General features: G+C 38.6%; 2 protein-coding genes across 8 annotated transcripts in view; both read left to right on the forward strand.

Annotated features, from left to right (window-relative positions):
• Nucleotides 1–4961: 4961 nt before the first annotated feature.
• NRIP3 (nuclear receptor interacting protein 3) overlaps nucleotides 4962–25177 on the forward strand; it is a 31805-nt gene continuing 11589 nt past the window's right edge. For 6 of the 7 annotated variants that reach the window (XR_014173723.1, XM_081934840.1, XM_081934839.1 and 3 more), the window contains exons 1-3: nucleotides 4962–5415; nucleotides 16506–16685; nucleotides 18772–18854. Coding sequence is in view for 6 of the 7 variants with exons in the window: in XM_081934840.1 (XP_081790966.1) it covers nucleotides 5248–5415; nucleotides 16506–16685; nucleotides 18772–18854 (431 nt within the window). In the remaining variant the exon portion in view is untranslated. The remainder of the gene's footprint in view (nucleotides 5416–16505; nucleotides 16686–18771; nucleotides 18855–25177) is intronic. The other variant, XM_081934838.1, reaches the window with a different exon arrangement.
• LOC309384047 (cilia- and flagella-associated protein 77-like) lies at nucleotides 6789–7956 on the forward strand (the record flags this gene model as incomplete). Its single annotated transcript, XM_081937206.1, has 1 exon — nucleotides 6789–7956. Exon 1 carries the CDS (start codon nucleotides 7126–7128, stop codon nucleotides 7954–7956), a length of 831 nt encoding a protein of 276 aa, XP_081793332.1. The 5' UTR covers nucleotides 6789–7125.

Here is a 25177-nt window from a genome sequence, read left to right on the forward strand (position 1 = left end):
AACAAAGCACTAAGGCAATGAATAAATTGTCAGAGCTCCCGCCCGGTGCTCCCCACCACCTTTTATAGTTCCTTAGTAATTAGGATAACCTGCACATCGCGCGTACGGACACCCATCCCCTTGTAACCCAAAACAAACACCACCCAGCAATTAATCGTGGATTGTTGTCAGTCAGTTATCACTAGTTTTGTAGATTTACTCAGCTGTTTGTGTAGGAGTGAAGTGTGGTGAGTCTTGGCAGCTGGCCGGGGTTTCTCCCCTAAATGGCAGCTCCAGATCTCTGGGTTGGCCGGAGCTGACAAAAACACTTAAACAGAGGAGATAGCTTGCAGTCATGCTAAGAGTGTGGACAACATATGGTTAAAAATCCATGATGGATTTGAAAAGTTGAAAATAATTGTAGTGCAGATCATGGTCATTTTCCCTTTTGGACAGAAGGACAATGCAGGGTTATAAATAATGCCATCTTAATCAAGGAAACATATTTCCCCTCCCTTCCTCAGAATTACTCTTTTCCTGCATTGTCCAGCTTCATGCTTCTTTTCTTCCTGTCTGTTTGCTAAAGAAACAGATTGAAAATACTCTCATTTATAGACATTTTGCACCATTATTTGGTTATCTACTTTTTTGTATACTGCTAATTATGCCAGTCACTGCACAGATAAATCTTCCACAGCTTGAACTCTTTGTGATGGACTACAATTTCTATAAATTAAAATAAGCATATTAATGCTTCTGAGAAGTAGCAAGAGATTGTCACACAACTCATTTAGGAAGGTTCACAGTTTCTAGGGGAGGCATGATGAAATGAAGACATCTCCATGAAAGAGGAACTGATGACTGTGGCAAAGATTAGAGAACCGGTGAGAAGACCAGTTTCTTCAAACCTCTCTGGACAAGAAGACAGGAGATTGCCACATGTACTTTGAATGGCTGCTTCTCAAGATGAGATGCAAGATAGCTGTCTGCTATAGGATTGAATGCTAAGAGATGACAGGATTAGCCATCTTCTTCACAACTCTGGTAGAGCTTTTTAAAGAACACAGTTCTCACTTTTTAATCACTGTCAGAAGTCACCCATTAATCATTTAAAGCTATTAGAGACCTTTGGAATGACAAGTTTAAAAGTCTTTGGGTGAGTTTAGCATCAACAAAAGAAAAATTAATTATAAAATTAAGAAACTGGAGCATTTGAAATAAAAAGCAAAAGCCAAATAAGATTTTGATATAAGAAACTTATCGGTGGATTAAAGGTCAAGCTAATTTTGGATTATACAAATATATATATTTGTGTTACAACCCCTGGTATGCCCAAATATGGGAGGGAGCTCACTCCTCCCTCTTTCTGTCCTTCGGCTCATCACAGAAAATTATTTATTTATCAGCACAAATACAACACAAATATTAAAAGGCAACATTAAAAATAAAAATATGGGTTTCTGCCTGGATGGTTTTCTGTGATGAGCCGAAGGACAGAAAGGGGGAGTAGTGAGCTTTCTCCCATATTTGGGCATACCAGGGGTTGTAACACAAACACATACCTATTTCCCTGGCTTAGCTGATAAAGGAGGAGAGCCTGTGGTGTAGTGGCTAACAAATCTGCCTAATATGTAACATATCCCAGGTTCAAATCCCAGTAAGGGTATTGCTAGCAAGTCTCCCTTTATTTATTTATCAGCACAAATACAACACACACACACACACACACACACACACACACACACACACACTAACTCGGCTGCCCACGCATCCAAACTGGTTCTATCAGTGGCACCATAGGTGGCTCCTTAGTTTGTTTGTTTGTTTGTTTGTTTGTTTGTTTGTTTGTTTGTGTCAGGGGTAAATTGAGCCCTGTCATTTAACGAGGTAGGAATCATGGCATTTCCTTGAAGCATACTTCTTAAATAAGCAAAATAAACCCGAGATATATTCTAAGAAAAACATTTTATTGTAAATAAAGTAAAAACAAAACTTATTAAGTTAATGATCACATTTTGACAGAGTTCCTGTCTGCCTTGGCAGATGGACAAAAGAAAGTAAAGTGAAATAATAATGTTGAACGAATGTGTACATGTGCAGTGAAGCTTAGATAAGAGTCAGTTCATTCTACCGTATAACTCAGAATGTAAGCACAGCTGGCAAACCAAATAAACGCAGTGACAGTTTGTTTATTGAATTTATATGTCGCCCTTCTCCCAAAGGACTCAGGGCAGCGTACAACATTAAAAAAACACATGTTACAAAAGTTAAAAAGGAAATTAGATAAGAGTATCCAAAAACAAACCCAATTAATATTAACAATAATATTTAAAAAAATAGATTAAAATTAACAATTAAATCAATCATTTATTTTATTTTGTTCAGGCCAGGCCGGCTTGCTGGAAAAGCCAACTTTTTAGGGCGTGTCGGAAGGACCGGAGGTTGGGGATTATGCGAAGCTCCAGGGGCAACTCATTCCAGAGAGAAGACGCTCTCACAGAGAAGGCTCTCCCCCTGGGGGTCGCTAGCCGACACTGTCTGGCCGACGGCAGCCTGAGGAGGTCAACTCTGTGGGATTGCACTGGACAGTGGGAGGCTACTGGTGGCAGTAGGTGGTCTCCTGGGCCTAAGCGCCACCATCTTGTTTTTACCTGTGCATGTGTGCACAGTGCGCATGCAGAGCATCCCTGAGCGAACCAGCAGTAAAAGAATCCGAAACCCACCCTTAGACTATGTCCAAAGGATGCCAATGAGAGAATGAAAGATGTGAATCAAATTTTGTTTGACAAGACAGAAAGTGCCAAAATTGGAATCTATGCATAATCGATCAAGAGAATTATTTGGAAAAGGACACATTTATTTATTGATCAAATTTATATGGTTGCCCATCTCATATAAAGGGACTCTAGGGCAGAGTATAGCAATCCAATAAAACAAGAAATATTTTTGAAAAAATCATCTTAAATTATTATAGTTATTAAAAACATTAAAAACTATAAAAGCAAAAGTAAACAAAAATTGGATATACCAAAAAAAAAAGGCCTGAAAATTTAAAAATGAAAGGAGAAATACAAATGAAAAACCAAACAATGATCTTAGGCATTTTTTCTTCTTTGTTGTACAAAAAAGACTTGTTTAAATGCTTGTACACATGCAGAAGCATACAATTAATATAAGCTCCTGGTTTTATTTGATGATTAATTGCAGTCTTTAAGACTTTTCCTTAAAGTTCACTGTTTAAATGTTTAAACTCTGTGCAATGGGATCAAGAAAAATTAAAGAAAAACAAATCCTATCACAAAATTTGAATTAAACGATTAAGACTGTTTGAAGTTAAAGGAAGGAATATAGCATTGGTTTGTCTGATCATAATTAAAAGAAGACATTTATTTGCAAAATTCTGGCAACCTTTTAGGGACTTTTTGCTCACCAGGATTGAAAATGAGATGAAATCTTCCCCCTTCCACCTCTAATTGTCAACATGATATGTGGAAGTCAGACATTTCATTCCCAAAGGATCCCATGCAAAGATCCCTGATTAGAAGACTTAGAAGATATGGATGTTATATAGCCCTAATCTACAATTGATGTCCAAATGATGTAGCTACCTAAATGACACCTATGTTTATGTGTTTGCAGCGAGATTGATTGTATTTATTTATTTAGAAAATTTATATTGCTGCCTACTCACTCATGGCAACTCAAGGCAGCTTACAAAGTCATAAAAACACAATATAAAAGAAATAATAATAATAAAATATCCCCTGCTAAATGTGACAACACATTCATATCAGCCATTTAATGGGCTCCATCCCACTCTGGGTTCCCCAGGCCAGCTACCAGAACCACATCTTCAGGGCCTTCCAAATAAGTGTCAGTGTGGGGGCCAGTCTAATATCCGGAGGGATGATGTTCCAGAGAGGGAGCTACCACGGAGAAGGCCCTTCTTCTAAGTCCAGCCAGATGTATCTCTTTAAGGGACAAGACTCGCAATATTCCTTGCCTCCCCACTCTAGTGGGTTGGGTAGATATGATCCGCACGAGATAACCTGGTCCCAAACCATGAAGGGCTTTAAAGGTGACAACTAGCACCTTCAATTGCACCTGGAAGCAAATCAGCAACCAAAACAGTTGCAGCAGGAGACGTGATACATGTGCTCACTGAGGTCTGTACAAAAACCATGTGGCCCACTGCATTTTACACCAACAGGAGGTTCCAGATGTTTTTTCAGGGGCAGCCCTATTTAGAGCACATTGCAATAGTCACCACAGGAGGTGACTAGGGCATCAGTGACTGTGAGTAGGGATTGTTGGTCGAGGAGATGATGGGCAGCATCTCACTCTCACTTTGGAAAAGGAAAAGCCATATACTCTTTACTCATTATACATCTACAGCTACCAGCGTTCTCTTCATATGCAGCATATAGTATGCTCTACCCACCGTGCATGTTTACCCGTTAAAAAAGAAAAGAAAAAAGAAGTCACATTATTATTATTATTATTATTATTATTATTATTATTATTATTATTATTATTATTATTATTATTATTATTATTTATTATTTATTAGCGTTTATATACCGCCCCCTCTCCCGAAGGGACTCGGGGCGGTGTACAGTCCGTATCAAAATACAACAGATTAAAACATAGAAATAACTACATAAATACATGTATGAGAGGAGGATAAAATATGTCAAACTGTACAGCTAAATAAATAAATCGATACAAAGGTTTAAAATATCAGGTTAAATTTAAAACACTATCCCTCTAAAAACCAGTAAGAATGTGTATGCCAGGAGGTAGACGTTATAAATTATGCCAAACCAGCCAGTCGGAACATCCATTTATTTAGAAAGAAAACGCAGCTTCCTTTCCTCCCTGCAACAGCAACTGCTGAAGAGGCGCGCACGGTCAATGGCGGTGGCTTTTGCCAAAGGAGCCGGCAGTCGCCTCGCATTCCCAGGGATGCCCGCTGCTTCTGCTTAGCGGGCAGCCCCGCGTCTTCGGCAGCAGTGCGCGGGGGCGGCCAACCGGTATATCGCACGAGGCCCGCACAGCCCTCCCTTGCTACTGCAGCCGCCGCCGCACCGGCGGGGGGACCTGCTGCTGGCGCTCGTCACGCGGGCGGCGAGGTCCTGCTATAAAGTGCTCCCGCTCAAAGCCCGCCCAGCCGCCCCCCTCGGAAGAAGGAGCGACGTCGGTGGTTGCCGCCGCTGTAGCCGATCGGAGGGAAGCCGAGGCCCGGCCGGCGCGAAGGGAGCCGGCAAGATGTTTTACTCGGGGCTGCTGACCGATAGGAAGGACATGGACGTGAGGGAAGCCGCAGCCCTCCGACAGCAGAGGAGGATGAAGCAGGCCGTTCAGTTCAACCACAAGGACTCCGCCGACCTGCTGCCCTTGGACGGGCTGAAAAAACTGGGAACTTCGAAAGATACTGTAAGAATTTGGATTTTTGTCGGGGAACGGGGGATGCAGACGAGGGTTGGAAGAACACCGTTGGGGTGGGGGTGGTTCCGAGCAGGGTGAACTGGATGTCCTTTGGCAACCCCCGAATATTTGCAATATTTGGCAACCCCCGAATATTTGTGCTGGAATTTGGCAGGGGGTTGGGAGCGGGGTGGAAGAAATAGGGAAGGGCGAGCGGGGGGGCGAAAAGGGCTGATGATTTTAGCAGCTTCCTTCGTGGGTTTTTTTTAAGGTATTTTTTTTTAATGAAGCATGTACCCGCATAATGTAAATCATGTTGACTTTAAACGGTTGATCAATCAAGGAACGGAGGAAGAGATGGGAAATTTAATTCTCGAAATAATTTGCTAGGTTTGTACTTCCCTCTCTCTTCATAGCACACCAGGGTCTTAAACAGCCTTTCTTGAAATAAGCTCGATTGATTTCTGCAGAAAGCGCTTCTCATTAAAAGGAGTTCACAACAATTGCAGCTCTGGAGCCCTGCTTACCTGGAAGCTTGCAAGATCATTTTGGGGGGGGGGGGGCAAAATGACAGTTTATAAAGATGAAAGAATTTTGGATCAGTAGAGGAGTGCTGGAAAAACAGTTTTAAACCCCTCCCTTTTACATTGCTATGGCATTGATCCAGTTAAAAGAGGTGTAGATGCTTTTAGGATAAAGAAATGATCCTGATTCTGTCACTGGCTTTCTATGATTCTTGTAAATAATCCCTTAGAAATCTTATACAGAGAATAAACCCTTTATTTAAAAATAATCAATCCCCCCCCCAAAAGCAGAGGATTTAGTAGGATTTTTTTCCCTATCTGCAGAGCTTTCTGTATCTTTACTATTGAAATATGCATTAAACATGTTGTTTGAATTGAAGAACAAAATGTAGTCGGCAACATATAATGATTTAAAAAGCTGGAATGTGTTTTTTTTGTGATATGTCATATTTATGCTTCCAAAATTAATTACTTTATAACTGAATGTGTACTGGGATTTTGCAAACTTGCTTGAACCATCTAGCAAGAACATTTATAAATATTTTTACCTCACACTTATTTTTCTATTTTGTTAATGTCTGATTTAATTTGGTCTCAATTGCTTTAATATGGCCTCAGTTGATTTCTTGAAGATTATTAGATGGCTAATGCTGGTTTAGGTGATGCCAAAGTCTGACCTAATCAGCTTTATTTTTAAAATCGGGGAAATGTAGACAACATAATAGGACTATACTTATAAGTCCCTTCTATCTGTTCAGCTTTCAGATATTTCAAAAACATCTAGACAGTATATACATTTGAAACCAGTGGGCATTGCAGCCCATGACAATGACTATGGAATCTACCTGTGCAAAAGTTAGAAGGTATAAAAAAATTCTAGAAACAAAGGATCCCTTTCCCCAGAAACAGAATTAATAAATCTATTTTTTTTCTTAATGAAAATGAAATAAAATGGCTTCCTGTAGCTCTTTAGCTTGATTATGAGCTCCCTTCCAGTTTCTAAGGCATAGACAGAAAGATATCTTATTTTTTACTGGCTAACTTACAAATTATGCATCAGCCTTGATGACATGGTAAATCACAACAATAACTTTTGCATGGTTTATGATGTCACACTTCATGCTATAGACAACTGGATCAAATATATGCAAAGACAGATCTGAAAGCACTGTCACTTCAACTGTGATGAACAGGAATGAGTATGTTTGTGAAAAGGTACCTTGAGAAGTTACACAAGAGGGCTAGTGTTAGTGACATTTCTCCACCAGCGCTTCTGCCTCTGACCAAAGCTGATATTCAACCAGGGACAGAAAATGAAAGAATTGGGCTTGTCAGAAACAGCATGTTCCAGAATCCCCTTATCTTAAAGCCAGAGCTAGGAAGGACCCGTAGAAGGTGCGCAAAGATTCCAGGAGCCAATTTTGTGTATGGCCTAACTTCACATGGAACTGACGGAGGAGTCCCCGAAGCCATAGGGCACTGGCGTGTTATGCCACCTCGTGCTCTCAGAAGAAAAGACATACCCAAAGATTTTATTCGCATGAATCGTAACGGAATTAAGGCTGGTCTTTTCACTGCAAAAGAACACCATCTATATTGCCAGCACCATGAGCTTTACTGCAAAACAGCTGTTGCCAAGACCTTCCCCAAAAATGTACTTCATCTTCCTGACACCATGACCTATGGGAAGCCATATCCTCCTTCTACACCCATAACAGAGGTCCTTCAACATAAGTTTGGTGAGCAGTGGCTGCAGGAGCATCGGAAAGCTAACATGCATATTAAGCAGAAGAAACATTCAAAGAAACGAGAGAAAACACATGAGACCCGTATGACAATGTTGAATAAATATCAAATCCCTGTGAAGATAGATTCACAATGGCACTTGCCAAAATTTCAGAAAATTGCGCGCCATCTTGACACCTTCCCAAGTCAAGAAGATAGACTGAATGCCATGAAAGCTCAGCAAATGGAAGCACCAGTTCGTCGTGGCCAATTTGGTTGGGGCATTTATACTCAAATATAGGACTCAGCTTTATAAAGAAACAAATGACTTAATGTAGTTCAATATGAGCTCTGTGCTATGATAAAAAGTTTGATGGAACCTGCCATAAGTAGCATTAAAATGAAACTCCTTGTGGGGGGAAAAAAAAATAGATAAGGACATAAGTGTGTCATTGCTGAGCTTCTGCTATCAGATAAATAGAAAGAATGGAATCCCTGACTCACCTAAAGGATGCAATACACCATTTGAGGATGCGATGTTGGTACAACGTCACAGCTTAATATAAAGCAACTGTCAATGTGTTTTAGCTAGAAAGCTTGTATGGTCTTTTTGCCTTCAGTCTTATTTGGAACATGAACTCACCGTGAAAAGGAAATACTCTCCTATATTAAAATAAATAAAATAGTTTAAAATGTTATTTTTTTCTGGTTTAAAAGAAATCAGGATATCGCATAAATACTAGTTGGCTATATCTAATGTTAATAGAGGAAAAACATCCTATTTTTTTCTTAATATTTGTAAAACCCACTATATGCATAAATACTGGATTTTCTAGTCGTTAATCTGTGAGTAAAGATTTTAGAATTAATTGTCTCTAAAAAGATATAACATGAGAGAATATGAATGGCATAATCCTTTTGTTTTTACCAAAAGGAAAAAAAACATACTTCTTTGGAAACTACCACGCACTACCTCTCCTGAATCAATTTTCATCTTCATTTATTTCTTCATCCCTGTAGGTTGTAAATCTTCCAGAAGTTCTGGACTAATTTATGAGAAATTTCTTTTTTTTCCTAATGCACTATGGATAAACTATATTATTTTTATATTACCATGGATGCATTCATATAATTTAAAGTTAAGGTGTTTGTATATAAATACACTTTACGTTAGTAGCTATTGATATTTACATCTGCAAGGAACTTGCAGTTGAAATTTCAAAAGTGCAATTACAGAGGATGTGGCACGTGGAGAACAACAATGTTGGTTTTATCTTGTCAAATTTGATTACTTGTACTAAGTATGATGAAGATATAGCAGCCATCTATAATCAATCTTTTAACAGGGACGGACTTCGACTACAGGAATGGCCTTCAAAGAAAGACTTAAAGTAACTTTTGCATTACTGTACATTCAAATTTACAACAATCCCCAAGCCTACAATTCAGTAAAAAACAGTAATAAAACAATTGAAATTTAATAATTGATTCCTTAACATTAACACTTTGCAAAAAAGATGGTATTAATATTTGAGAATGGATTTAGGAGAGTCACAAATATTCTCTTCCCTATATTCTGAATCAGTGCATGGAGGTTAAACTAAAGACAGGCTGGAAGCCCTGTGCAAAGATATTTACTCTAGACTTGGACAACTGCACAGTGTGAAATAATTATGCTACCCTTTCAGACGTCGTATGACTAGTTGTTATTGGAATTGGCCTGATGAGGTTGTGTGTATCTCTGGTTCCTCTTTATCTGCAGATTTGCAAAATGGTTGTGTTAAAACACATTTTAAAAAAATACCTTGCAACTGGCTATGTGAAGGGGAACTGAGAACTCGATAGTAATATATTTAAAGTGGCAAAACTAGAGGCAGTGACATATTAAATGTTATGCTAAGATAAGAATGGGCAAATCCATATTGTTTGAAACGAAGAGTAAGGATTTTCAAAAACCAGAGAACCAGTGGTGAAATTCAAATTTTTTTACTACCGTTTCTGTGGGAGTGGCAGGGGAAGGATACTGCAAAATCTCCATTTCTGCCCCACTCTAGGGCCAGCCAGGGGTGATTATTTGCCAATCTCTGAACTACTCAAAATTTCTGCTACCAGTTCTCCAGGACCTGTCAGAACCTGCTGAATTTCACCCCTGCAAGGAGCTAAGAGAAAAGGGATGGAAAATTTTGATCATTTGGCTGAAGGAGCTGCCTTTTCACTTGCACATTGGTAGAGAATGTGCCATGTTGCCTGTTATCAACTTTCTCACCAAGAAGGATAGGTGAAAGAGTTCACCTAGTTCCTGGTATGTTCTTCAGTCTTGGATATCCCCACCCCCAATTTACAGTATCTCTTTAAATTATTCATTTTTGCAGTGTCTATTCTCAGAGTACTGCACAAGGCTACAGATGCAATAATTCAAGGTGTAGCGTATTACCAGAAAAACAGAATAACAAAGTTGGAAGGGACCTTGGAGGTTGTCTAGTCTAAGTTATTAACTTATTAATTATGGCCTCGGAAGATGTTTTCTGAAAAGGCTTTGGGAACATTTCATATCATGTGGAAGGGGCAGTACATTACAGAGATGGGCAAGCTTAGCACCAAACATATCCTACCTGGGAGAGAGCAAGGATCCCATGCATGTGCATTTGGAAAAAAGGCAGAAGGGAGCAACCTGAAATTATAAGACTCATAGATCATCCCAAAGGTGCTTTTTCAAAAAGCAGCTGGACTTCAGCTCTGAAGAAGTTTCTTGGAGGAGAAGTGAAATGTCTTCAAAGAAAAACCAGAAAGTCCAGTTGCCTCTTCAAAAAGTACCTTTGAGACAACCATGACCTGGATAACTGAGACTCTCTACAGACATTGAGTCTCATAAAACAGAGTTCCTCAACCTTTTTTGGCTTTGCAGACCAGTGGGTGGGGGCAGAGGGGATAGTGTGGGCGAGCACGCACGCACGCAGCTCTATTTTGTGTGAGCAGCGGACACATATGCCCATTGCTCATGCAAATGGAGTTCACAAGCACAGGCTTACCCATTGTGGGTCATGGCCCGGGGTTTAGGGACCCTGTCATAGAAAAAGAGCAGGCTGTGTGATGGGTGCAGAGTAAAGCCTTAACTATTATGCTCACTGACCATATATGGCCAATGGATCATGAGGTGCTAAACACTCAGGGCCACAGAAGCCACACTTCCAATACTCACAACTTGCTGAGCCACAAAAGTACATCAGTTTCCAACACTATGCGAATATAGTACTTGATGCAGATATGGCTGCTATCATTAATTGATCTGGTTAAACATGGTAAAGGAATATAGTCTATAAGGAGTTTTAACGAAGAATACAATACTTGGGATTTTATAGATGACAAAATGAATAATGATAGCATAGAAATTAAAGTTATATTGGGGAAACCATCTAGAAACAACTGTGAGCCCATTCCATTCACGTATTCAACAGAGGTGATTTTTTTTGGTACAAATGACCTTTAATTTTTTTATAATGTAATTATAAAACTATGATTTTTTTTTCATAGTGATTAGCGTATTTTCTGGATATTCAATTTGTTGATTTCCAGCAGAAATTCAAGAAGGCATTAATCTTGCCTTAATTAAAATGTCCACTTTCTCCCAAAGTTAATTTTAAGGGGGGGGGGGCATAGTTATCAAAGAAGTGTAATTCTTTAGAGAAAAAAAATATGGATACTGGAAATATTTTGTGAAATTTCTGTGTTTAATTGGCAAGAAAGTTAATGCAGGTAGAAAAGTAAATATCCGCATATATTTCTATATTTAATATGAATAGAAAATTGACAATGGTATTAGAGGAGGACAATTAACATTAATATATGTAAAATATTAGGGAGACGGTGACTCAGTGGATAAGATGCTGAGATTGTTGATCAGAAAGTCAACAGTTCAGCAGTTTGAATCCATAGCGCCGCGTAACGGAGTGAGCTCTCGTTACTTGTCCCAGCTTCTGCCAACCTAGCAGTTCGAAAGCATGTAAAAATGCAAGTAAAAAAATAGGAACCATCTTTGGTGGGAAGGTAACAGTGTTCTGTGCGCCTTCGGTGTTTAGTCATGCCGGCCACATGACCACGGAGAAGTCTTCAGACAGCGCTGGTTCCTTGGCTTTGAAACGGAGATGAGCACCGCACCCTAGAGTTGGGAACGACTAGCACATATGTGCGAGGGGAACCTTTATTTTTACCTTTTTATGTAAAATATATTTTCATACTGCTTACTTATAACAAGTTTTATTGTACTAAATTTAATTCAATACATTGGGAAATGTGTTGGTAGTAATTAAAATATTAAGTAGTGATGGAAGGTTAATTGTCGGTGCTTGGAGTTACCTATCTGGAAGCAGTTTATATTAATGCATATATCATTTTTTCCTTCCTTTTAGTGGGTCCTTGTCTGAAATTTCTGGACCAATGTAGCTCATTGTGCCTTCTGTTATATGGATTCAAAGGATACTTTAAACACTTAGATGGCCAAGAGGGGGCCATTTAGGAATGTTTCTATATAATGACATAATGTATGAACCACCATTCTACTTCTTGTAGAGGCATAATTAGCAAGATAGGGAATACCTAAAGGGTCTTAATGAGTGTGTCTACTTTAGTGAACACTGTAGTGTTAATTATAATTGCAGTGGGACCATGAAAATTCTAATATTAATTCAGTACACAAGAGACTACTGAAGCATCTGTTTTCCCAAACATTTACTTAAATGGATGTGAATTACAAAATTTTCAGGACAGAGAAAGATACACTGTTTTGCTTTAATCTCATAAAATAGAAAAGGGTACGCATGCATTTGCTCTGCTGTCTATTGAGTCATGTTTAGCTTTGGAAAAAGGTTGGAAGCTAAGCTTTGAGAGGTATTATATCCTTTCAGATACTTGAAGAATGTTCCTTATCTTTCTATAGTCTTTACCCAAAACTAAGCCTTGCTTAAAATAGGCAGGCATCATTACAATGCAAATTATACACATGCAGATCACTAAAAGAAACTTGTTTATTGAAGGCCACATATGTCCCACGTCTAATTTGAACAATGTAGACTTTCTAATTCTCCAGGTTGTAGAATATTTGGCTCAACCCTCTTCTGAAGACAAAATCCATTAAATTATCTCTTGAAAGGTGACCACCCAGCTCCTGGTTTGAAAACCTCTAGCAAACAGGAGTCTTGTCAGTGTCCCAGGTGGACTCTTCCACTTCTAAGGCACACTTAACATAAGGAAATTCATCCAGCTATTCAGCCGGAATCTCTTTTAATTTCAACCTATTGGACATCTCTGTGCCTCACTTTCAGGTTTGCTCCATTTTGAAGGCAGTGTTTTAGTTGTTTCTGGAAGCTACCAGGTCTCCCTTAAATCTTTGTTTTTGAAAGGTAAACATAGCCAGCTCTTTCTTCTTAGGGTTTTGTTTTCATGTATCTTATCTTTCTGTAAGTTTATCTCTGAAACCAATCCATCTTATTATCCACATTTATTATTTATTTATTTTATTTTATTTCTAGACCGCCCCCTCTCCCCGAAGAAACTCGGGGCGGTGTACAGGTACCAAATTAAAAAACCTTACAAATAATCATAAATATAGTTAAAAACGAATTAAACTTTAAACCCCTGTACAAATTTATAAAAATTAAAAACTAAGCCTAAGACCAAAATTTAAAAATACAGGCTGGGGTGGGAGAGCTGGAATTAGGCCAAGCCGGCTAGATTAAACAGGTGGGTTTTGAGCTTCTTACGGAAGGAACGGAGGTCCGTGGTTGTTCTAATATCCGGGGGAAGGTCATTCCAGAGGGTCGGGCCCATCACAGAGAAGGCCCTTCCCCTGGGCGTTGCCCGCTGGCAAAGCCTAGTGGACGGCACTCGGAGGAGTCCCTCTCTGTCTTTTAAACTATGATGTTCATAATTGGAGGCAAGTTTTTCAAGGGTGGTATAACTAATACCAGCAGTGGAGTCATCTCTCATAGTCTGAAGGTTATCCTTCTATTAAATGTTCTGTCAAAAATGCATTAACCTTTGTAGTTGCCTCATTGCATTGTTTATTCATATTCAGCTAAGGTCCACTGAGACTCTTTAATCTTTTTTTCCACATACTGCTGTCAGATCGGGTCTTCCTAATTCTGTACCTTCGCATTTGATTTTTCTTCTAGTTCAGGGCTATGATTAAACATAATCTTTTAGGATTTCATTGTTTTGAATTATGATTTTGCCTTCTGAATATTACATAATTTCCCCAGTTTGGCATCAGCTGCAAATTAAGCAAGCTTTCCGTCTCGTCTCGTCTTGTCTCGTCTCGTCTCTTCCCTTCCCTTTCCTTCTCCTCCCCTCCCCTCCCTTTCTCTCTCTCTCTTCAATTTCCTTTGTATGGTTCACAATTTGAAAAGGGAGTCATAACCTTCTAGTTTGATTCTGTATATTACCGGTGGTAGATGTAGATATATAAGCATCATGAGACAGAAAAGACTGAAATTCTCTGTAATTCTGTGCTTTGTCATTGAATTTAGATAGCTGGATCTTGAGTGCATTGGGACCTGAAATGAGATCCTTGGTGGGTTTTAAATATGTTTTAATATTGAATTACACCAAGAAAAAAAGCAAAACCTGTGAATTCAAACAAAACTGCATGCATATGTGATATGTATACACAGAGAAAGAGAGAGATGCACCATACAAATTAGCCTAACAACCTCTGTGGGACTTAGCAAGGGGTTGTTTTCCTATTTGCAGGGACTATTTTCCCATATTGTTCACTATACTTTCCATTTTTGGAACTCAGAATTCTTTAATAAGTTTCCCAAGCAACCTTATCAGCAAACTTAATAATTCTAATCATTTTCTAGCTTTTGTAGAAAAGTGCCTGCTTTGTTTTTCTCTGTTCATATAACCAGGATGTGTTGAACTGTTGTCTCACTCCATTTTCCAGTCTCTCTTCTCAGTACAAAGGAAAAATGACAATGTCATGCCATCATCATAAATTTTAGTAGATCTATAGGTTTATATGTGAAGACTTGGATTGTCAGGGAGTTTTCCTCGCTTTCACCCCCCCCCCCTCTCTCACACACACCACCAAAACAGCCAGATAAAGCACAGCACATGTACTGAAAATATGGGAAGGGGCAGGGATAGCTATGTATTCCATTTATGTTGCTTTAGATCAGGGGCTGGCCACTGAATCAAGATGCATCTGATTGGCTGATGGCGGTGTCCTCTATATTTTTAGCAACAGATTGCATAATTCACTCTGAATGGCCGAGTTTAATGGGAGCTAGAAGCATCAACTCTTCTAGTCCACAGTGTCAGCAAATTTGTAGCATTTCAGATGGATTTATTTCTCAGACATGGCATTATGTCTTGAACATAAGATCCTTTTCCCTGCAAAACATAAGATAACCATTGAACTAAGAGTCTTTCTAGTATCCCTGAATGTATTTTCGGAAAGAAAAATATTTTTGAAGGTGTAGAAGCTTATCAGGCTAAGGTGCAAAAGCAGCAACACTATCTGAAATTCTTTTTGTGCCAAGCTGGTATAAGGCCATTTACTCCCTCTCAGCTCTAGGAAGAAGGCAGTTTGCCAAATGACTTTCAGAATGACTTTATCCTTGCAGTAGCCAAGAGTCAGAACTGACTTGAAAGCACAAAACACTAACACACAAAAACATTGACTTGTGCGGCAGTTTTTGCAGCTATTCAGGAGGCAGAACAGAACAAAGAATGCCAAGCTTCTCTATTTCTAATAGCTCTATCAATTTCTACATTATAGACAAGAGCAAATTGATGCAGGTTTTAAAACTTTGAGTGCTCTTTCTCCCATACATTTGCTGAATCCTTTGACCATTTCTATAAGAGCAAGACTGAGAGAGGAGTGAGAAAACGATTCCTTATTTCAGGGAAGGATCTCTTTTATCTTAAGAGATGTATTCTTGTCTGGTTTTGCCTTAATCTGTTAAGTGCACACAGCCTCTAATGGGATATATACTAAAACAGGGATAAATTAAATTATGGTGATGTGGTAAATGAATTAGATTTGTGTATTGAAAATTGGGTCATAACTGACAGGCACAAATGTTTTTACTTGACTATTACAGTATAAATGTAATAACTGCTGCTTTGACTCTATAAAATACAACTTAAATTCAGATGTTGACAAAAATCTATTGCTAATTAATCATTACTGGTTGGTACCTAATGGATTGTTTTTTTAAAATATATTTTTATTGTTTACATATAAATATATTGAATACAATGTAATTGTCCTGGCATTCCACTTGCCATAAAACAAAGGTAAAAACAAAATAACATATATACTATTTTAAACAGTGCTAGTATTGTACAGTAATTTCTGACCATCATATTCTAGTATGTCAACTTATCTATCATTCTAATACCTACATTCTAATGCATACATAATATCTCTTTCCATGTCCACCTAACCTGATTCTTTTGCATTGGTAGAATCTATCCCATGTAGCATAGTATTCTCTGCTATTTTATCTTTTATTTTTAGAATTAGTCTATCCATTTCCGCATAGATTAGTATCTTCTTTATCATCTTCTCTTCTGAAGGGCTGTTTTAGCTCTTCCTCTGCTGCACATACACAATTCTGGCTCCCGTCAAGATGTGTAATATTAGGTATAGTTGACTCTTTATCATAACCATCTGATCTAATGCCTAATAAAAATAATTCTGGCTTAAACTCTATATGTTGTGGAGTGTTTTTGATTGCTACATAGATTTTTAAACATTGGATCTTTGAAACTTTAAATGACTGCCAAGTGCTACAATCGGGTTTTGCTTTACCTGTGTTTTCTCCCATGCCCTGAATTTTTTTTAAGCAACCACACAACATTTTGCAGAGACGCCTCATGGAAACAAATATGTCACGATTGCGGCACAGCCGAGGGACGTGCTCTCAGAAAAATGATCTCTCAGCTCAGACAAATAAACTGAATCAAATGAAACTGGATAGTCCCCCCAAGACAGAGGAAGAGGACCTCATTCTCATCTGCTGTCAGGTAAGCTTTTGTGTCCTGCAGGAGATCCATTAGTCCAGTTCCTTTACTTTCAAAAGGTCCTATATCTGAAGTAGTAGAACTTTCCAGAACAAGACTCAGGAGCATTCTGCTCCAGGCCTCCTCAAATCTGAGGATAAAGTTGAGGGCTGCCTGTATTTTGTTTGGATTAAACATCAGAGTTGGAAGTCATGAATAAAGGTAATATATATGTCCCAGGATAATGTTGCAGGATCTAATCTGGGTTGGTCACTAGGAGCAGAGGTTTTGTCTTCCGAGCTTTCAGATTCATTCTGGAACCCATCTGCAGGGAAGGCATGAGGGAGAAGTTGAGAGCTATGCTCTTTGGTTTAGGAGTAACACAAATGTAGCCTATATGATTTGTGTTACAACTAACACAGCTATTCTTCTGAGTCCCTTCGGGGAGAGGGGGCGGTCTAGAAATCAAATAAAATAAATAAATTAACTGTGATCATGGGAATCACTTCCAATAGCTCAGCTTCTGTCCTAAAGCTCTGGAGTTGTTCCCCATGTTCTGAGCAACATTTATTGAAATCCTTCACTAGACAAAACATTGACTCAACCCAATTGCCTGCAAATTAATTAAACTGGCTGAGTTTACACAATTCATTGAGGACATATTAGGCAATTGCATTTTAGTCTTGTGTATGTTATGCATCTTTCATGTGTGAAGCAGTCTTACTTCAATAAAACACATATCATTCTGTTCTCCTTTGGTAAACATTATTGTGCAGCACAGAAAAATAATAAATGATAACATGCAAAGTAAAGGAAAGAAGTAAAAAAAAATCTGGCTAAATCTAGTATACTTCCCCACCATTTAGTGTGTTTCTTGGTACTTTTCTGATTTTACAAACCATCTTTGCTTTCACTAAGTTTATACTGTTTGATATATTGCCTTTTGCTTTGAAACTTCTTACCTTTCCTTTTTTCAGGATTTTATTAATGCCATCAAACCATGGTGATTTTGCTATTTTCCCCTTTTGCTCAACTCATTCATTGTTGCTTCATATATTTGTTTTGCGATTCAATTCTCATTTGTTATCTTTTATGAACAAAACATTTCAACATAAGTACTTATTAAACTTGTGTATGGCTGGTTTCAGGAAATTGACTAACAGTTTACAGCAAATATATATAATTTCCACTTCAAGGAATAATAAAACATCGATGGTAACATTCATGCATCATGAATTTCTTAAATACCCCGTTCCCAGTGCATTCATTGTGCTTTTTTCTGACATATCCATCCCCCCTTTCATATAAAAAGGGGATATAAGTACACTTTCATATACATCCCAACTTTTTTTTCAGCAAACATTTTTCACATAGATTATATACAGCCCACTGTCTAATAGCATTTGACTTCTTAAAATTTCTCCATTTTGTTTTCCCATCTAATAGTCCCAAAAATAGCATGGCTACATAACAGGGTTTTGAGCTTTAAAATATGAAATACATTTTAACTTGAAAACTACTTTTAATAATATTCCTGGGCTTTGGGTGAATCATTGTCTCTTTGCTCAAGTTGTGTCACAGAATTGTTACGATGTTTGTCTCTTGGTGTTCTTCTCTCCCTGCAAGATAATATAATCAGGCTAGGTGCACAGGAAAAGATACAAGCACAGAGAACATCAAGAACCCAATAAGTCAGCCCTGTGAAATACATTCTCATTATGTCAGAGTTGTGAGCTGTTGGTATTTCCTTGAGTTCCTAAATAAAAATCAGTATAAAAATCAAAGAAATCCAAAGATTGGGTTTGTATGACCCACTGGACTACAGATTATTTAAATATACTTTAGTCAAGCATTTTGTGCAACTTCAGCCCCTTGCTGTTAATTTATGGTACTTTGTTGTATTCAGTTTTCTGGAAAAACTGAATAACCCTTAGTTAAGTCAAATGTGTCTAAGGGTATATGTGAACACAGCTATTGTGTCCCAAATGCTTAGGGGTGGTAATAGAGATAAAACTTTTTGCCTAAAACTGTATCAAAAACCAATAGAAATACAGATAATTCACTTACCGTCATCTGATATTTTGCAAAAATGCTATCTTTCTCTCTACAGTGTAATGGGAAGGAATTGCAAATTGTGGTTGATACTGGATGCCAACGCAATATAATTTCTTCTGCGTGTCTGGAGAGATTAGGGTAAGCAATACTCTTTGTGGACTGTAGCAATTGATGTACAGCAATTAAATTCTCTTGCTCTTACAAGCTTAAGTCATTATTGGTTGCACTGCTCAGTTACAGATTTAGGTTCTAAGGTTACCTTTGAAGTTGCAAGCTGAGCTAAGAATTTGCTACTGCAGAAAGGGGGCAAAGAAAATTATGGAGTAAATTACAGAACTATTATTAGTAGTAGTAGTACTGAATCAAATATTCTGACTCCAAGCAACATTTCTTTGGGCATCCGTAGCACCTCTCTTTCTGTCACAGAGTAATGATCTTGAAAAAAGCATCTAGAATACATAGATAGCTTTTGTTATTGTTCCTTTACAGTCATCTTTTGTGAAACAGTGTTTGCAAATTCCTGAACTGGTACAAAAATCTCCCTAGAAACAAGCTGAAACAGCTAAATGAGAATCTGTCTTTCAAACCAATTCTTAACGCGTATAAGTTTAAACAACATAAGTCTGGAACAAGCAAACTGTGTTTCAATAAATGTAGAATGATACTACCCATTGGGAAAGAATTTTATTCCAATGGTAATTTGGTCTATTTTTTTCCCTGTTTCTCAAATAGCCTTGATAATTCTTAGTCTGGTGACCATGAAACACTTATTTTAGCAATAACAATTTACAGCCCAGGGGCCATCCCACACTGATTGCTGAGAAAATAAATGCCAGGTTTTTGTAACTGTAATGACTTATTTATATAACACTGTAGCTCTCAGTGGTTGTGCCTGTAATGAACTGAGCACTGCTGAGCAATTTACAGTCTCATTACCCAAAGTCATCATTATACATTTAGTAGGAGTTTTACATTGTAAGTTAGTATTACTTCCCACAGCGTAGCTGGCACCTTTATTTTTGTATATTTCTGACTCAGGACTGGAAAGCAGGGTGAGGCTTCCCTTGTTTCAGCACAGGGATGGACCACTTTTGACCCGCCAAGTGTCTCTTCAAATATCTGCCCCAGTTAGCTATACAGGATGGAGCTGTTGGAATGAGGGAAGCCATATATTACCCTGAACCCTGCCTTTCACAGCTGTTTGGCAGGAAATTAGGGGAAATGATGTCTATTTTCACACTGTCAAAAATTTGAGCTTGTGGAGCAAGCTGTTGAGAATGACAAAATAATAAACCATAACCATATTTTTCATTATTTTATTGGATTGAGCCAGTAAACCTCCTCAGAAGTGTTACTTGTTAGCTAAAGTGAGTAGCCGTGATAAAATGCAGACTATTGATTATAGATTATTTTGTTTATTAATATAGTAGTTAGATTCTTTTACTCCATTTTTATATAGGGTCTTCTCTGAAGTGAGGATTGATTTGATACATTATTTAAAAAAACTTATTTAGTTGGAACATATAGTCTCTCTGTACAACACTAGCTAAAGACATTGCAAGAGCAGCCCTTGAAACTATTCTGATACTTTATGAAATGTTGGCTTTTAGGACTTGTCACAAAATGTGTTGCATTCCAGCCATATCCTTCAAGGCATTCCTTTCTATTCCTCCACCCGCTGGATCTATGATTATTTGATTACTGGGTATATTCAGTGGTATTTTCAATCCACCTTTAATTTTTTTCCAAAATGTGTTTTATTTTTTCGCATTTTGTTACCTTCTCCAACTACCAGTTTGTATTTATTAGTAGTATATAACACTAATGTCTTGGTGGGGTGTTGAGGGCCATACTAGACTTTGCTTCATTTGCTGGGGCTACATTGAAAAGGAGAGTAGGGCCAAGATTTTAAATATATAATGTGAATATAAACATAGTAAAATTAATTAAAATATATTTAAACATGTTGCCCATTGCAATATGAAGGCAAATTTTGGAGCATTCTGTGGATACACCAAGGTTTTGGACGGTTGCATAAGGCTCTTGGCCTTTTACATTCTGTATCCTTGTCACATAGGATTTGACCTCTAAAAACTGTGCTCTCTTCCTTCTCCTAATTGTGTCTTTATTTGCACATGAGCTCCCTTCAATAACATTTAGTTAGAGGAGAGCCCCAGAACATTTGAGAACTGAAGCTTTGAATCTCATAACAAATAGATGTTTCATACCAGTGAATTGTGACAGACAAGCTCATAAATTGGGTCTTAGATAGCAAAATTTCACAGTGAATCACAGAAGATTTAACCCTCAAACTCCTCGGGTTAATATTTAATTTAAAACCCATGTAGGCTTAGAGACTTCATGCTGTTCCATCAAAGAAATTACAGCTTATATTTATTGAAGTGGGAATAATAATAGTGTCTGGAAGAAGAACATTGAGTGTAGTCCTTACTGTTCTGACCCCCCTCTCCACGCCTGTAAATAACAGAACACAGGCTTGGCTGTTTGCCACTGTTTAATCACTGAGACAACAAATCCTTTGGCTGAGGGCCCAGACAACTCACGTTCAAGAAAACAACCCAGATAAGTCAAATGAAGCACCGCAGATAGTCCCTAACAAGCAGACACGGTTAGAATACAGAGATTTTCTTAGCTACTAATTTGAACGGTTGTTTCCTGCAAATGTCCCCTCCCAACGCCTCACCTATAAGCTCTCTTGGGAGGGGCCAATCCACAACCACCTGTGCTTAATCATCTTCTGCCTACGTAGTTGCTGCTTCCGTTTCTCAGCCCTTCTCAATCTAGCATCAGGGACAAACTGCCTTTGATCCTCCCCACTGCTCCATGTCTCAGGCGCCTCCTGGTGGCCAACCAGCCCCTCTGGTCCCTGCTCTGAATCTGAACCCTGCACAGGGTCCTCCACATCGTCCAGGGCAGACTCATATGGTTCCTCGCTATCCGAGTCCGTCAGCAGCTCAGACGGATCCTGCTGGACCACAACCCTTACCATATGCAAATTATTTCTTTAGCCATGTATCTCAATACATGGCTAAATACATGGCTTAATACCATATATTGAGCCAATACATGGCTCAATACATGACTATTCAGGAAGGTAGCGTAGAACATACTTTGGTTCCATCGGATGCTTAGAAAGGGGAACTGGTGCTGGGATGCATGACATTGTCTTAATTATTTTCCTCTTATTAAAAAAAGGAAAGATGTTTGTAGTTTGATTACTGTAAAAAAGAACTACCGTATTTATCGGCGTATAACACGCACAGGCGTATAACACGCACCTTCATTTTAAGAGGGAAATTTCAGGAAAAAAATTTAAATTTCAAATAAAGAACTTTGAAGCAAAATAAGGGTAGCTCAGAACTTTTTTTTATTAATATTATTACCACTTATAAGGTAAATAATGTAAAAGGACAGTAAAAGCAACTATGAACACTGCTGCTTTCACTGCTACTATCTTCCACCCTCCCTTCCTCCTTCCCTTCCTTCCTGCCTCCCTTCCAGTTCCCTCCTTCCTCTTTCCTCCTGCCTGCCTGCCTTCTTTCCCTCCTGCTTATCTATGCTTCCTTCCTTCCTTGCACCTCCCTCCCTTCTGCCTGCCTGCCTTCTTTCCTCTTTCCCTATCCTCTTATCCTTCCTTTCTCCCTCCCTCCTTCCCTGCCTCCCTTCCAGTTCCATCCTTCCCTCCTTCCTTTTTTTATTAACTTTTAGTCGGGAGTCCGGGGAGAGGAGAGACGGCTCATCCATTCTCTCCTCCTCTCACCCACACCCCCGCTGTCTAAAGCGTTTCCTTTCGCCCGCCCGAGCTCTTCCGCGGGCGAAAGAAAACGTTTTAGTCGGGTGTCGGGGAGAGGAGAGACGGCTCATCCATTCTCTCCTCCTCTCGCCCACACCCCGCTGAGTAGCACTCCGCGATCCTTTTCTGTGCGCCTGGCGTTTAGATAGATAGCCGGATGTTTTAAACGCCAGGCGCACAGAAAAGCAGCTGCTTTTGGGGCGAAGCGCTCTGCAATCCTTTTCTGTGCGCCTGGCATTTAAAACATCCGGCTATCTATCTAAACGCCAGGTGCACAGAAAAGGATCGCGGAGCGCTTCGCCCCAACAGCAGCTGCTTTTCTGTGCGCCTGGCATTTAAAACATCCGGCTATCTATCTAAACGTCAGGCGCACAGAAAAGGATCGCGGAGCGCTTCGCCCCAACAGCAGCTGCTTTTCTGTGCGCCTGGCGTTTAAAACATCCGGCTATCTATCTAAACGGCTGCTGTTGGGGCGAAGCGCTCCGCGATCCTTTTCTGTGTGCCTGGCGTTTAGATAGATAGCCGGATGTTTTAAACGCCAGGCGCACAGAAAAGCAGCTGCTTTTGGGGCGAAGCGCTCCGCGATCCTTTTCTGTGTGCCTGGCGTATATCGCCTGGCGTATATCGGCGTATAACACGCATACATCATTTGCCCCCTATTTTTCGGGGGGGAAAGTGCGTGTTATACGCCGATAAATACGGTAATTGTAACTTAGAAATTCAATGAAAAATTCAACAAAAGCACTTTACATTGTCAAATCTATTGTTACAACAGGAAACTTCAAAATGTGAGGTTCGCCTGGCTTAATTACTAGTTTTATCACCACTCTTTGGTTGTGGGTGTCTCCTTTTGCACAGCTATCAACATGACTGATTTATTCCTGAAAACACAGATGATGTTTTTCTCAAAGTGTTACATTTTCTGGTTTTCAGGGGGAAATGAATTGAAATGTACAAATTGCCTGGTTTTTTTCTCCCTTGAAGTGATGAATACAGTAGTGACTCTTTCAACTTTTAAAATTAAAATTTATGGTATGCCCATATTTCCATTTAACATTCCTGGGTTTACAAAGTTTTAATTAACACTAATTGTTAAGGATTTTCTTCATTATCCACAATCTTTTTTTCTTGATCTGTTCTCTCTTCTAAAGCTATTCTATTGCATGAGACTGCATAATACTGTCAAGTTTTCTTTTTAAAAAATCCTATGCTTTATTTGCCCAGGAGAAATCCATTTCTCTTATTAAATGGAACCTATTTGAAACTTAAAGTGACATGTTATACTGCACTTTATGCATAATTTCCCTTTCAAGTTTCTGCACTTTTCAGCATCACAGTAGGGTAGGTTGGCATTCATTTCTGTAATTCATGTTTTCTATTGTGATTTTACATTGTTTTCTCTTTCTGTTTTTTTCTGAGCACTTTACTTTATAGAAATGATTGTCTTGTGATGTGCTTTGTTTAATCCATTTTACACTGAATATTACTGAGAAAGTCCCTCATTGCTGGCATATCTCTCAGATTTTTCTTTTTACTAGATCTTTCCTAACCCTGTTGCAGTTACCCATTACTATTACTGTTATTGTTTCCACTTACTTTTTCATTTTAAGAATAAATGATGTTCACAAAAACCCCATTTACAGGGCATTGTATGCCCATCTTTCTTTGTTCTGAAATTCTCTAGATTTGTATGAAGTGGGAATGCATCTAGTACTTATAAAAAATTAAATAGGGTATGGTGTGGAGGTGGTAGCATCTTATGGCCCTGGTTTTCTATAACTTCATAAAATGTAACATTTCAGAATGTAAAACAAGCTTTCTGTATCAAACTGTTTTCAGCAGGAGACGCTCCAGTACTTGGATGCAAAATTGACTCAAACACATATAGCCTAACTAAGAAGAAGTCAGTTATGAGACTTATATATGTAAAAGCCAAGTTCTAATCTAATTTAGCCATAAAATCTATTTTCCAGATTCACTTAATTGTACAATCACTTTTCTGGGATAAAGATGGACGGGAAAATCAAATAGGTATCTATTGGTAGTTTGTTAGACTTAAATTGATAAGCATAGATTTCCCGTTTAACTTCCTTATAAAAATAGCAACAGCACAGCACAGCACATTCAATATATATGCATGTATGTATATATTCATTTATATAATTTAGAAGCCTCCCAAATCCATAAGATTCTGGGCAATTTATAATGGCAAAAATAATACATACAGATAGTCCTCAATTTACTACCACAATTGAGCCCAAGATTTCTGTTGCTAAGTGAGACAGAGGTTAAGTCAATTTTTCCTGTTTTATGACCTTTCTTGCCAAAGTTGCTATGCGAGTTACTGAATTTGTTAAGTTATGAACATGATTGCTGAGTGAATCTGGCTTCCCCATTGACTCTGCTTGTCAGAAAGGTACAAAAGGGATTCACAGGACCCTGGGACACCACAACTGTCATAAATATGAACCAGTTGCCAAGCCTCCGAATTTTAATCACATGATCAAGGGGGTGCTGTAATGGTTGTACATGTGAAAAATGGTCATAAGTCTCTCTCTTCAGTGCCATTGTAACTTTGAACTGTCACTAAGTGAACTGTTGTAAGTTGAGGACAATCTGTAATAATAAAAGTGTACAACCTTGTTCA

This window comes from Natrix helvetica (genome assembly GCF_964273705.1).
Source record: "Natrix helvetica genome assembly, chromosome: 1".
Taxonomy (NCBI): Eukaryota; Metazoa; Chordata; class Lepidosauria; order Squamata; family Natricidae; genus Natrix; species Natrix helvetica.